Consider the following 15,061-nt stretch of genomic DNA (forward strand, 5'->3'; position numbering starts at 1 on the left):
TGAATTTCACAGAAGCTGTGCTTTCTAAACTGCAGTGAATTGTGGATGTAATTTCCAATTAAATGACATTTGTTGTATTAAAATGAGAATATGTTCAAGAATTCTGCAGCAAACTGATGTTAAGGATATTGGTCTGTAATTATGCAGATCAAATTCTTCTTATACACAGAAGTCGCCTGCACTTTTTCCAGCTGCTTGGTACTTTGCACTGCGTGAGAAATTCATGACAAATGAAGGTTAAGTAAGGGGTCAATGCCATACAGTACACTTGGTTAAACCAAATTGGGATTCCATCTGGACCTTGTGCCTTGTTTGTTTTTGGTTAAACCAAATTGGGATTCCATCTGGACCTTGTGCCTTGTTTGTTTTCATTTCTTTCAGTTGTTCCTGTATACCAGGGGATGTCTATTAGTGCCTGTTACTATGTCCACCATATGGAAGTCTGTCTGATCATCAATCAACAGTATGTTTGTTCAATCGTCCTGTCTGATCCTCTGTAGAAACTGAAATTTGTTGAATCTGAGTATGCCTGGTTAGGTGTAAGAGAGGGCCTGAAGGCCCTAATCTTGCCAGGTAAAATAAATGCATAAATAAATAAATAAAATAAAATTATTGGCTCAGAGGTGCCACAATTTCACGATCATTCACAGCACGACTAATAAAAAAGTACTTCAAATTTTTTGAGAACTATGGAAGGAGAAATGTGTTCCTTCGGCTTATATGCAATAATGTTCCTCATAATTGCAAGGCAGAACATTTCACAAAAGTGAAACATATTACTGATGGCAGCATAGATGATGATTGCTAACAACTTCTATGGAATGTCAATTGCACATGACGGTGACAGCTAAATAAGTGCCTTTTGTGAGAATACTATGGACTATACTTGCATCATGACTCCCACATAAGTAGAGAATATCTGGAGCCATGTCACAAATGAGACCACAAAAATGAGAATCGGACATAAAACAAATGATAGGAGTATGGGTAGCCACAGACCATGTAGCTGAGCTGTTGAACAATTGACAGGCACATAAAAAAGCAGATTAACAATGGAAAAGACCCACTGTGGTTTAATAACAAAAATATAGCAAATGCTGAGGGAGCAAAGACTGTTCCACTCTTAGTTCCTTAGACAACACACATCTGAAAAGAAATGAAGGCAGGGTGAAATTCATAAGTCTGTAAAAAGATCATTGGATGATGCAAAACATCTTGCTGAGAACCCAAGAAATTCTGGTCGCAGGTAAAATCAATAAGTGGGGCAAAGGCTTCTATACACTTGCTCGTCAACGACTCTGGGGTGGCAATAGAAGATAACAAAATGAAAGCTGAATTTTAAATTCAGGGTGTTAATTTCATTATAATTTCATTCTAACGAGCTGCTTGGTCACCGATGGCATCTGTTCTTTCAGACATGTCTGAAAGAACAGATACCATCTTAGTAAACTAAGGACAACACTCACACCCATGCCCAAGGGAGGACTCAAACCTCTGGTGGGAGGGGCCGCACTAAATTTTGCATTTAAGAAATTTTTCACACAGGACGATTGAACAAACATACTGTTGATTGATGATCAGACAGGATCCTCTTACCTATATGTTACTTTAAAAAGCTCTTATTATATTGTTTTGTTGATTTCCTTAAAATCTTACCATTGCTTCATAAAATCTGAAATAATGCTGTTAGAGATTCTGTATGCTTTGATTTCTTTCTTTCTTTTTTTTTTTTTTTTTTTTTTTTTTTTTTTTTTCTCTCAGTGGCACTAAAATGTCAAATAGTTTGCTTACCTTTAACCTAGTGAGTTGTATTCAAATACCCTACTGATTGCTGTGAAATCAGATTTCATACATATTGGCTAGTATGACTGTCTAACATATCAGCTAGTATCATTACTGGCTATGGTAAACCTCAAAACAATCATCTAAATGGAGAGAAACACAACAATTTTTACACTGCCATGCACTCTCCCTTTTATTCATCTTGAGTAGCACACAACACATGTATTTGTGACACTTCTTTCTTGTTAGTTTAACTTTTGTTTTTGCCTGGAGTCGCATAATGGTGGTACTCACTGATAGTTGCCCAAGCACAGGTACTCGGGTAGCTGTGCACTGTCTAGCAGCTGATGTCCAATGTTTGTGAAGTTGGTGCAGCAGATTTGTTTCTTTCCACTGATGTTATGATACATAATGAAGGAGTTGAAAATATGCATACCGAGAAGATAAAAAAAATGTCTTTCTATACTCCTTCACTGTGTGTTGCATGATTAAGAAGTGAGCTATCACTGGGTCTTGAAGGTCTAAATCACCCATTCGCTACTGATGCTGAAGATGTAGGTTTTATCACCACCTCTCTTGATGTCTTACTTTTCTTTCCTCTCAGTTTGCATAATGTCAGCAGATTTATGATGACTGGACAGGAATCAACGTCTTTGTTATCACACCACTTACCACATTTTTTTCCCCCAGTCAGTGCCTACAACATTTGTCTGTCTGTGAGTCTTCTAAATAAGTCAGATAAAGAATATCAGTTATCTGTTAACAGTGTGTTACCTTTATCCAACAATGGTTCACACTTGTTTAGCACTATATTTGTACTGGCTGGAAGGTTAGGATCTGTCACATCATCATCAGTATAGATTCTGAAAGAGAGACAGTAGCTAGAACTATGTAAATTCACAACATGACCTTTCTATGTTGGTAGTGCAAACACCTGAAAGCCATTATTCTTCCCAAGGGCATGCAGCTCTTCTTAATGTTAAATGGCAATAGCATCATCTTGGGTAAAATATTCTGGAGATAAAATAGTCCCCCTTTTGGATATCTGCATAGAGACTACTCAGGAGGCTGTCATCATCAGGAAAGATGAAAGTGGCATTCTACAGGCCACAGTGTGGAATATTGTATCCCTTAATTGAGTACAGAGGTTATAGAATATAAAAAAAAAAAGGAAATGGAAAAGTTGAAGTTAGATATAGTGGAAATTAGTGAAGTGTGGTGGCAGGAAGAACAGGACTTCTTGTCAGGTAAGCACATCGTTATCAACACAATATCAAATGGGGCTAATGCAGGAATACAGCTAATAAATAGTAATGAAATGGGAATGTGCGTAAGTTACTTTGAATAGCATATTGAACACATTATAGAAGCCAAGACAGACACAAAGCCAACACCCACTACAGTAGTACAATTTTATATGCCAACTAACTCCAAGATGATGATGAGATTGAAGGAATGTTTGAGAAGATAAAGAAATTTTTAAAATAATTACAGGAGATGAACATGTATTTGTGATGGGGAGCTGGAATTAAATAGTGGAAAAAGGATGAGAAGGAATAATATTAGGAGAACATGGCATGACACAGGATGCTGCCTGGTGGTGTTGCGGACACATGTTGTAGTAGCAAAAGTATGTAAGTGGAGCAGACATTGATTGGGGAATCACCCTAGGAAGATACGGGCTGCAAATGGGGAAATCCACTGAGATAAGTAACTTTGGCAAAAGGAAGATTATTATTACGCAGAGCCTGTGAGCGAGTATTTCAAAAATGGTGAAGCTTTCTGTGGTTGGTTGGTGCTTTATGGCACAAAACCGCTAAGGTCATAAGTGCTCGTATCGTAATGTAAGAAAAAATAAGTACTAAATAAAAAAAAGGCAAAAACCCAATCAAGAAACTTTAAAAGAGAAGCAGCTAAGGACAAGGAGAACCCTAGGGAAATTTTCTCAAAACATCGTTGAGATGGCGGAGGTTCAAATTTGCTTCACCATGCCACTGTGGCAAATAAAAAGTAAGACATGATTGACAGAATGCGTGTCATCTGCTAAAACATCTGATAAAGTAGATTGCAAACATACACATAAACACGAACAGTTAAACAATGGACACTGGATCAGAAAGTGGTGCACTGTCAAAGGTTGAGAGCAGTAGGCCCAGTGTGAGGCAGGGTTGCCACTTAATAAATAGTGGTGACTCAAATTACTGTGTCCTATATGCAGCCGGGCTAAAATGACCTCCTCATGACATTAGGGCCAAGAGGAAGTCACCATGCTATTGGGAGAGATTCGATGTCCTGGAGTTTGTTCCCCTAGAAAGAACATCATTGTGTGCTCCAGAGTGATATTACATGCTGACACAGTGACACGATCATCCAAGGAAGCAGAATGACTTGAAGGCGAAGGGAGGAGAGCTGCATCCTTTGCAGCAGCAGCAGCCTTGTTCTCTGGCACACTGACATAACCAGCAACCAACAGGAACACCACATTCCCCCCCCATTTCCCCATGACAGCCACACACACAATAAGCGAGTGGAAGCATTCTTGGATCCACATATTAAATGATAGACTGAGAACAGCGCGTGAAGGCTGTGAAGAGCGCTGAGAGAATCTGAGCGGATGACACCATTTGGCGTAGAGCTCCGTGGCAGAAATCAAGCACTGATCAAGAAGCCAATATTGAAAAGGATTATCGGCAAGTACAAAGGCACACCCAACACCATGATTGGTCTTGTAACCATCAGTGTAGACGAATTCACTGTCCCCAGACCGCATGCAAAGTGCGAGAAACTTGCTGTGATACACAAGGTCAGAAGTAGTGACATTAAGAAGTGTATGGAGTCCAAAATGAACACATACCTCAGCATGAAGCCAGGGTAGTGTAGAGATTGCACGCACAGGGAACATGGCAGGGAGCATAAAGCAGAGCTCTTGAAGCAACAAATGAAGGCAAACTTAGGGAGGCAACAGAGAAGCTGGATGCAGCCCATACTGGCAGTGAAGGGAATCATCAACAAAGGGAGCATAGGATAGCTGACTGGGCATAGGACACAGATGGCTCATGTAACGACTAAGAAGAACATCTCGTCGGTAGGACAATGGCAATACAGCAGCCTAACCATAAAAAGTCTCAACAGGACTAGTATAGAAGGCACCAGTGGCTAAATGTATCCTGCAATGGTGGAGTGTGTTAAGATGACATAAGATAGACAGACATGTGGTTGAAAATATGATATATCCATAACCCAGTTTCGAACGGACAAGGGACCGGTATAAATGGAGGAGGATGGTCTGATCCGCTCCCCACAAGGTACCACATAAAACACGCAGAACACTGAAGGGGCAAGTACAACAAGCTGCTAGGTAAGAGATGTTTCCTATCAAACATGAGTCCCAAGAATTCTGCAGTGTCAGCAAATGGAAAAAGGAATGGGCCAAGACATGGAGCGGGAAGAAACTCCCGGTGCTGCCAGAAGTTCATAAGACAGTCTTGTCAGCAGAAAAGCAGAAGCCATTGTTGATGCTACACAAGTAAAGATGAGTGAGACATCACTGAAGATGCTGTTCAAGTAGACAGGTTTGTTGAGAGCTGCAATAGGTCACAAAGTCATCAACAAAAAGAGAGTCCAAGACAATCCAGAATAGGGTTAATAGCTATGGCAAATAAGATGACACTGAGCACAGAACCCTGAGGCACCCCATTCTCTTTAATGAATGAAAGTGTGTGACAGAGCTGAGCCCATATGTACTTTAAAACCATGGTCTTTCAACAGGTCCGTGATAAAAAGGGGCAGGAGACCCCAGAAGCCCGACTTACACATATTATTGAGGATGCCCGTTCTCCAGAAGGTGTCATACACCTTCTCCAAAAAAACATGGCCACAGTTTGGCACTTCCACAAAACATTGTTCATAATATGAGTTGACAAGGTGATGATATGATCATCTGGAGAGCAGTGCCTACGGAATCCACATTTGGTGTCAGTGAGGAGATTCTGAGACTCAAGCCACCACACCAGCTGACCATTAATCATGTATTCTGTCACCTTGCGGATGCTACTGGTGAGGGAAATTGGGTGCTAGCTGGAAGGCACATGTTTGTCCTTACCAGGCTGAGGTATGAGAATGGGAATTGCCTCACTCCAGCAACTGGGAAATGTGCCATCTGTCAAAATGCAGTTATATGTATGGAGGAGAAAGCATAGGCCCTCAGGAGATAAGTGTTGCAACATCAAAATGTGAATGCCGTCCAGTCCTGGAGTGGATGATGGGGATGAAGAAAGTGCATGTTTAAGCTCCCTCATAGTAAAAGCAGTGTTTTAACATTCATGATCCCGAGAGGAGAAAGATATCATCCTTGCCTCCACCACCTATTTCAGAGGGAGAAAGGCAGGATGGCAGTGGTTGGAACTCGAAATGTCTGCAAAATATTGACCCAAGGTGTCGGAAATATCAAGAGGGTCTACAATGACATTGTTTACTATGATCAGACAGGGAACTGGGTAATGAATCACGGTTCCCGAAAGCCAGCGATTACCCCAAACAACAGAAGAGGGAGTAAAACTGTTGAAACAGCTTTGAAAAGACAGCCAACTAGTTTTTTTGCAATCCCTGAAAATGTGGTGACACTGCGCACATAGCTGTTTATAACGGATACAGTTTGCCATCACTGGATGGCATTTAGAAACACAGAGACCATGTCTCTGTGCACAGAACACGTTGCAACATGCCTCATTTCACCAGGGGGTGAGAGCATGTTGCGGTGAGGAAGACGTACGAGTTATGGAACATTCTGCAGTAGTAAGGTTAGTGTTTGTGAGGTATTCTACCTGGTCATCAATGCAGGGGAAATGGTGTTCATTGAAAGGGGCCAGTCAGCTTTGGAAAGCTGCTAGTTGGTTGGATGCACAGATGGGATAGGCATTAGCAAATGAATGACACAGGGGAAATGGTCACTCAAGTAATTACGTGAGGTGTTTGGGAACCAGAAGATTTGTAATTGCAGTGTGGTGTAGTGCAGCCTGATGCCATGTTGTCACAAAATGTGTCCTTGATATTGTACTTAATGCGCCATTCTTTGTTAGATTTTAAATTTTTTTTCTGTGACAGGGATATTATCCAGGTAGTTCACAGCATTAGTAGTTTCCTAATTAAGTGTTATAAGTATTGTTGGAACAAACGCAGTGGACTGGAAATCCCAAATGGTAATCTCTTGTATCAGTAAAGTCTAAATGGAGTATTCATGGCTAAAAATCATTGTGCTTCTTCACCCAAAGGTAAATGTAAAAGGCCTCCATCAAATCAAGTTTTGTGAAATATACACCACCAGCTAATTCTGATGTTAGTTTTCCCAGTTTTGGAACTGAATAGGAATCAATTGAATAGGAATCAATTATGGATTGTGCAGTGACTGTCACTTAGAAGTATCCGCAGATCTGTAATGTGCCATTCACTACTGGTAATGGACTCTATAGTACCATTTTGTTCTGGGTGATCAAGTTCCTGTTTTACTTCATTCCTTAGTGCAAAGGGAATATTGTTTACTGTGCAGAGTTTTGACACAGCATTCAGCTTCAATGTGATGTGTGCTTTGTAATTTTTAATACTACTACTTGTGTGTGAAAACAATATTATCACAATTTTGCAACAGTTTTTGTAAATTTTTGTTTCAATTGTCAATGTAAAGCTGATTAGTTCCTCCTTGAACTGTTAAGCCTTGAGTAAATCAAGGCAAAGCAAATTTGTTTCTTTCTGTGGATTGATAACTATGAATCTGACCTGTTTGGTAAATTGCTTGTATGCAACATTTGTCTAACTGATCTTTTACTAGAATTTGTTGGTTGCTGTAGCTAAACAGCAAATTCTGAAATTTAGTCAATTCTGTCAATACTAATTTCCTGTACATTAGTAAATTAAGTAAATAAATTGACAAGCCTTTCCAATTTGAAATGTGAATGACACTTTATTATCTATGAGTGTCACAGGTAAAGCCTTGTCATATACTGAAAATATAGCATTCACTTTGCTTCTTGTTCATGAAAGTTCATTGGTTTGTTCATGTTCATTGTGAACATCATTTGAAGGTTTAGTGTAAATCACTTTCATGTGCCTGAGTGTCTTATTACATTGCCTGATGTGCTTAATGTTGCACACTTCGAATTTGCATCCTGACTTGTTGCGATCATTGCATTGTGCATTTTGAAAGAAATTATCTTTGCACTTGTGGTTAACACCACTATGTGCATAATATTTTATTTTTCTTTAGGGAATATGTTTCTGATCTGTTGTTTCCATTTGCTGCCCCATGATGTACACTGGCAACTGTGCCATTGACTTGGCCATGCAAGCCAGTTATGCGTTGTAAATGTGCAAGTGTCTCCAGACTGGAGCACATCTGCTGTTACTAGCATTTGTTCATGTGCCCAGATTAAAGAAAAACAGTAATGCAAAGATGAATTATTGAAGCTAAGCAGATTTGCAAGTCTTTCTTTAATTTATTATCAGGCAAGTCAAGTGCATGATAAGCACGTCATCAATGAGAGAATCAGCATAAGAATTTTCACACCTGTCTTTTGGTACTAAAACTGGCAGTGTCTATTTAAGGCCTGTAATTGTGCTAGTCACTCTTCATAACCTTCATTTTGTTTCTTAAAGCATTGAAAAAATTTATGCATAGCATGGACTTGTGACTCAGAGTGTGAATCTAACTTATCCTTAATTTCAGCATAGGAAAGATCCACAGGATGAATTTCAGGACACAATTTCCGTATAAGTTTGAAAACTTCTGGCCCAATATTTTCAGTGAGAAAATGCTTTGCATTCAACATCACCAGATACTTGATGTGTGGTGAAAGTTTGCTTTAGTCGTGATATGTAGTTAGGCCAGCCTTCTGTTTTCTGGCTGAATGCCGGTGACATCTTAAGGTGTGTCCACACAACTCATGCTCGCCAGGCTTGTGCTCATCAGACTACTCCTGTTGCTTGCCAGGCTTTGACTTGTGAGGATCTGCTCCTTACCTGCAGTCATGACGAGTGCCAGCTTCCCGATTTAAAAATGGTTATAGCAAGTGTCAGCTTCCTTGTGATGCACCTATTAGCTCAAGAACAAGATATAAGAAGATGCATCAAAGATCAAAGAAAACACAGCTGGTGGATGACCACAGTTTTCGGAAGCAGAAAAAGATATGGTGGGAGTGATTTGATGGACGACTTGCATGTTGAAAACATAAATTTCAAGACATGCTGGCATATATCCGCATTAAATTTTGAATATTTGATAAATTTGGTTGGACCAAAGATGCAAAGGCTGATATTTGCAGTACAGAAATTCAAAGTGAATCATTTAGGAGCAGTCACTTCCTCAAACGCAATTCCAGACTTCCCAGGCTCTTTTTTCTTCTGGTGGACTTTCCTATAAGTGGCTAATAAGCTGATCAAACAATGGAAACTCAAGGTAGGAATATCAACAATATGGGAAAGACAGTTTGCTATTTACCGTAAAGAAGACATGTCAAGTTGCAGACAGACACAATTAAAAGACACTCACATAAAGCTTTCAGCCACAGCCTTCGTCAATAAAACAACACACACACACACACACACACACACAAGCAAGCACACTGCATGGGCACACGATTGCCAACTCCAGAATCTCAGGCTGGAATCATAAGCTGGTCTTTTTTTTTTAATTCAGCCATACCCATGAAGAGTATTGTCGTGATGGAATCTCACACTTCATCCTTTTTATTTTATTTTATAATGGGAGTTTGTGGCATCCTACAACACAGGATATTTTTCATAAATGTGTATGAATTTAATAGTAAAGTCATCAGTCCACTCCATTTTAAAAGAAAAACATGATGTCCACAACATAGAAACAGAAAAAAATAAAGACCAAACTGGAGAAGTGCAGTGAGCCAGTTGATGAAGGCTTGTCACTGTCCACACCATTCGTGCAGCTCCCTGTGCATCCCTCTGATATACTGACAACAGGCGGAGCCAGACGAGGTATAGGCTTGGTTAGGTTGCAAGTCCATCTTGTGGAGAGTCCTTGGAGCCTACCTCTGTCCACATTGCTCATAAGGCTCAATTCTCTAAAGCACATGAGTCACATGAGTAGTGTGGATGCACCTTTAAACTTTCCTTGACCATTTTCTGTGTCCGTTTCAAGTTTTGCGAGGAGTGCCACCTGAGAGGCAGACAGCTGCAGCCAAAGGAAGACAATTGGCTGAAGCTTATCAGCTTCAGGTTGACCCATATCTGAAGAATACAACTCAGAACAGTATAATAAATTCTTTGAAATCTTACTGACAAAGAAAGGGAGTTAACAGCCCACAAACAATCATATACAATTGCAAAGGCCACACTAATTCCAGTGTGTTGCAACAAGAATGTTTATGTGCACTCACCAGTTTGGTCATTGCCAATGAAAATCCTTGTAACCAATTTTTATTATAGTATGAGCAATGTCTCTTTCCAAAAATCCGTGGATATTGTCAATGCAAGTAATACGGGTAACATGAAATGATACAAGTAATAGGCATTTCCTACAATATATACAGATATATTCAGTTTTGAGTGATGAGTGGTAGGTGGCTCTGTAGGTAGCATTCTACACACTAATCTAACTTAACACAATGAAAGAAAACTATGTAATCTATAGAAGTTCAGTCTGCACTACTGTAACTAACAATTATTTAGTTCAGGCTCAAGTTTGAATAACACTTTGACACTCAGTGTTTACTGTCCAGTATCGGTTGATTAAAGTGGCTGTACAATAACAGTAGCAACTGATGATTTTCATCAGCTGGCAATAACTGTAAACATTGGTGGGAACTGTTGCTCGAAATGAACTGTCCAAGTGTGGTTGTGCATCCCAATTTATCTGTAGTCAGCAGAATGGTCTCCAACTGTGATCCAATTGGAGGATGTAGAAAATAGTTCCTGGTGTCAGTACCATCTGTGGCAGCTAACATATCCATATTTGTATGGAGTGAGGTCTTCAGTTGAATGCATAAATAGGTTCTTGTTTATGTCTGCTATCTACATGGTGACTGATTGGAACTCTGGGGTGCCAAGTGTGGAGATTGCATGGTTGCTATGTACACATCAAAAAACAAACATAATTTCATTACAAGTGTTGCATAAAAGATTACATGTTTATTACTGAATGCTGATGTTCTTGGGATGTTAAGTACATAGGCTTCCTTTCACAGGAAAAAAGTGGAAGAACTGTGTGATTATTGTTTTATATATTACTGGTAATTGTCAGTGTACACAGTTAGTTCAAGGTAAAAATTATTTCAAGGGCACTTAATTTTAGTTTTCATTATGAAACAGTTTATAAACTCACATACTCACGAAACAGTTTATAAATTCACATAGAGTACTCAGTTTAAGACAAGAAAAAGAACTATGGTCATGGTTGTAGATTGGACCAAGAATTAAGCCTTAATACTCTGATATCGACAGTCATTGTGGCTGTATCTAGGATGTTGAGCCAACGTTAGAATATCAGTTTTGCAACCATGAAACTCTTCACCAGCCAGGTCTACATTCTCATTCTATTTGTCCTTCAATTATAATTTGGATGAAGCTGTAATTCTTGTTTTGGAAATTCTTCCCAAAATGCACTGTTTTCCTGCATTTGATGATGGTTATGACAAAGATATTTGTCAGCATGTTAATGCACATCATCATTGATGACATGTTCTACTCATGGAATCTGTAGTACATTTCCAATGTCTTCAGGCTGTTCATAGATGTGATTTTAATTGTGCAAGATTCTATACCCTACAGCAGTACTGATACCACATAGCACTTTACAATTTGCCATAGTGTGTAAGTTATAGCATCCAGTTACAAATGATACGATTTTCAAATACAGCTATTGCAGTGCCAAGGATCTCATTTTTCTGTCAGCCAGCATCATAGGCCTTGCCACAGTGGTAACTCCAATTCCCATCAGGTCATGGAAGTTAAGTGCTGTTGGGCTGGACTAGCACTTGGATGGGTGACCATCTGGTCTGCCGCGTGTTGTAGGCAAATGTGGTGCACTCAGCCCTTGTGAGGAAAACTGAGGAGCTACTTGATTGAGAAGTAGCGGCTGCAGTCTCGTAAACTGACATACGACTGGGAGAGCAGCGTGCTGACCACATGCCCCTCCATATCCCCATCCAGTGATGCCTGTGGTTTAAGGATGACACGGCAGGTGGTTGGTACTGTTAGGCCTTCATGGCCTGTTTGGGCGGAGATTAGTTTAGTTTTTAGCATTGTAGGTATTTCATTTTTCTGACTCTTTTCAAGTATGTTAACATCCAAGTTAGTTTTCACTAGTGAAGATAATTTTGTTCAGAAGAAGCTGAAGGTCTCACATGTTATCTAGTGTCACAGTGTAATCTACGTAAAATGGATATTGCTTAAATGGGTTCTGTCAGTGGTGTTCACTTCTTTGTTGTTGGTATCATCAAATGCTTAACAAGAATTGCTCCAGAATATGTGTTGAAGAATTTCAGAGATAATATAAATCCTTGCCAGACAAGTTTTAGAATTCTGATGTCATCCAAAATGTGATCTCATTGAATTCTTAGCAATTATTCCTTTACTGTCACTGCACAGAAATCAATTTATGTAATTAGCTTCAAGTTTACTTATTATTTTTCACCATTCACACAGTGTCACCTCTTTTCTTACGTGTTGTGATGTATATGTTCCATAAATCTCTGAAAAGCAGAATTATGCTGGTTTTATTGTGTGTCTACAGAGCAAAGTCCAAAGTGTACTGTTTAGAGTAGATTAACAGTGGGAAACAAAAATTTTATTAAATATGGAATATCAGGCTAAAAAGATGGAATGACATGAAAATCCAGTTCAAAATCCATAGTTCATGTCACAGTAATGTACTTCTCTACAGGTTTCAGACAAAAGGAACATCAAAGGGAAGTTGTGAAGGGAGGTAACAGAATATGAGTGCAATTTAACAGATAGCAGAGGCATTGAGTTACTGAGAGGCGCACACAGAAGAGAATGAAAACTTTGCTAGTTTTCATCTTCCACAGCTCTCACAATATTTTATCAAATTCTTGTAGTACTTATATCTATATGTAATCACAGTATTAATATAATTATTATTTAATGCATTAGCTGATTTCAGTTTCAAAAGTTGAAATGATTATACCAGACGTAAACAATCTGTTACAGGTCCAGAGGCAAGATATCATTGTGCAGGTGGCATGTCCTCCACCCAATGGTACTGCTGCCCTCCTTTACAGTGGACTTATACCTGGCAAGCCAGAATATGCACTACCACTTACAGTTCTTGTTTTCTGGGTTGTGTGCTTCCTGTTAGCAGCAGGCAGCTTCCTCATATGCCGGCATCAACCACGTCGTCCGAGAACAAATCCTAACAAACCATAAACATATTACTACAGTGGAACTTCACTCAGTGAAATACCCGTGCCACACTATCTGTTCCATTTTGTAACATTCACTCTCAAAACAATTTTAAATAACTGTGAGGCTTCCTTTCTGCCAGCAATTTTGTAAATTTTTTCTGTTATTTATCAATATGAATTGCTGTAGATATATCTCAGTTTATTCAAAATGGGAAGTTACCATATTACCATTCATAAATGGATGTGTATAACTAATCATCAAGTGTATGCCACTGATACATAATTTATTTAAGTGAAACTAATACTTTTAATAAGTATCATTGACAGTAAAAATGGGTTTTTATACTGTAATTAATTTGTGTGTAAAAATACAGTTGTCCTTTTTTGTATAAAATACTCTGCTGTTAGATAATTACTATGTAGAATTTAAATTAATTACCATTCATATAATTTAATGAAGCTTCTTGTGTTGTAATGCACTCTCCATATTATCTCCTTCCCCCTCCACATCTGTTAACGGTACTAGTCATATATTTGATCTTAAGATAAATTCAAAACATCCAAGGACATTTTTCTTATTTTGTAACAATTGAATAACAGCTGCAAATCTCCTGAAAAACCTTTCCATTCTTTTATACTTTTTTTGTGTTACTTTCAGCCAAACAAATACAGAAACTGAATCATGGTAAGTCTACAAAAGATTAATTAGACTGCATTGAGAAAATGGTTAGATTTCAGAACATTCTGAATAGTATTTTTATTTTTTTTATTTATTTATTTTTTTTTTATCGCTATAATGAAACGATTGAATGTAACAACTTACCATATAGTTAACACGTTGACCAGTGGATAAGCACATAAGCAAGACTAAAAACGTTGCTAAATTGTTGTACAACATCATTCTGCAGAGCTAATACGAAATACACACACACATCCAGTGGACTACATTGTACCAGCACTGCATATTGAGGTATAAGGAAAAAAAAACCCTTCATTATTCCTCGTTAAAATGTCTTTAGCTCAAAAAAGGTGAAGTAATGCTGCTATCATAATTATTGCTCAGTTACCAAAATGGTACAGAAATGCTGATACATTTGCTTCAGCTCCTCTTATTCCATACAACAATTTTTGTCTCGAAAGTTGTAGCTTATGTAGTGACCAAAAAATTATATACATATTTAGTGAACCTTTTCATACTGTTAAGTAAACTTACCTACAAATGGTCAGCATACACCCATATTTACCATCATCATCATCATCATCATCAGTGACAACAACAGCTACTTCATTCATTTGGCCACTTACAGTTTACCAGTCTACCTTTTACTAAGACATTCCTCACTATGTCTTCCTCAGGATGAACAGCTTCATCATTTACTGATACACGTACGGTTCCAAAACCATTGTACTATATCACACTATACTAAAATTCATCATTATCATATTTGATTATTAATAATTGTTGGAGTAAATGTAATAATGCATCATATAGTTTAGATGTTGAGTGGTAGGTAAACACATAACCAAGACTGAAAATGTTGCTAAGCTTTTGGAGGAGACGTATTTCAGAGCTCACATACACACACACACACACACACCAGCTGTACTATGCACCCATCCAGCATATCCTATTCGAGTCTTATCACAGACATATCCTACTCTATCAAGGTCAGGGCCACCTGCGAAAGCAGTCATATTCTATACCATTTGTGCTGTAACTTTCATGCAACCTTTTATGTGGACAAGGCCACCAACCAGCTGTCTATCCAAATGAATGGCCACTACCAAACTGTGGCAAAGAGCAGAGTTGATGATCCAGTAGGAGACTGCACTGCTGAGCACAATATACTTGACTTCAGTAGTTGCTTCACAACCTGTGCTACCTGGATCCT

General features: G+C 38.7%; 1 protein-coding gene across 1 annotated transcript in view; it reads left to right on the plus strand.

Annotated features, from left to right (window-relative positions):
- Positions 1-13,565, plus strand: part of LOC126248092 (ATP-binding cassette sub-family G member 8) — a 325,668-nt gene extending 312,103 nt beyond the window's left edge. The window contains exon 17 of the mRNA XM_049948758.1: positions 12,976-13,565. Coding sequence (XP_049804715.1) covers positions 12,976-13,191 — 216 coding nt within the window. The 3' untranslated portion in view covers positions 13,192-13,565. The remainder of the gene's footprint in view (positions 1-12,975) is intronic.
- The last annotated feature ends 1,496 nt before the right edge of the window (positions 13,566-15,061 follow it).

Source organism: Schistocerca nitens, chromosome 3, assembly GCF_023898315.1.
Source record: "Schistocerca nitens isolate TAMUIC-IGC-003100 chromosome 3, iqSchNite1.1, whole genome shotgun sequence".
Taxonomy (NCBI): domain Eukaryota; kingdom Metazoa; phylum Arthropoda; class Insecta; order Orthoptera; family Acrididae; genus Schistocerca; species Schistocerca nitens.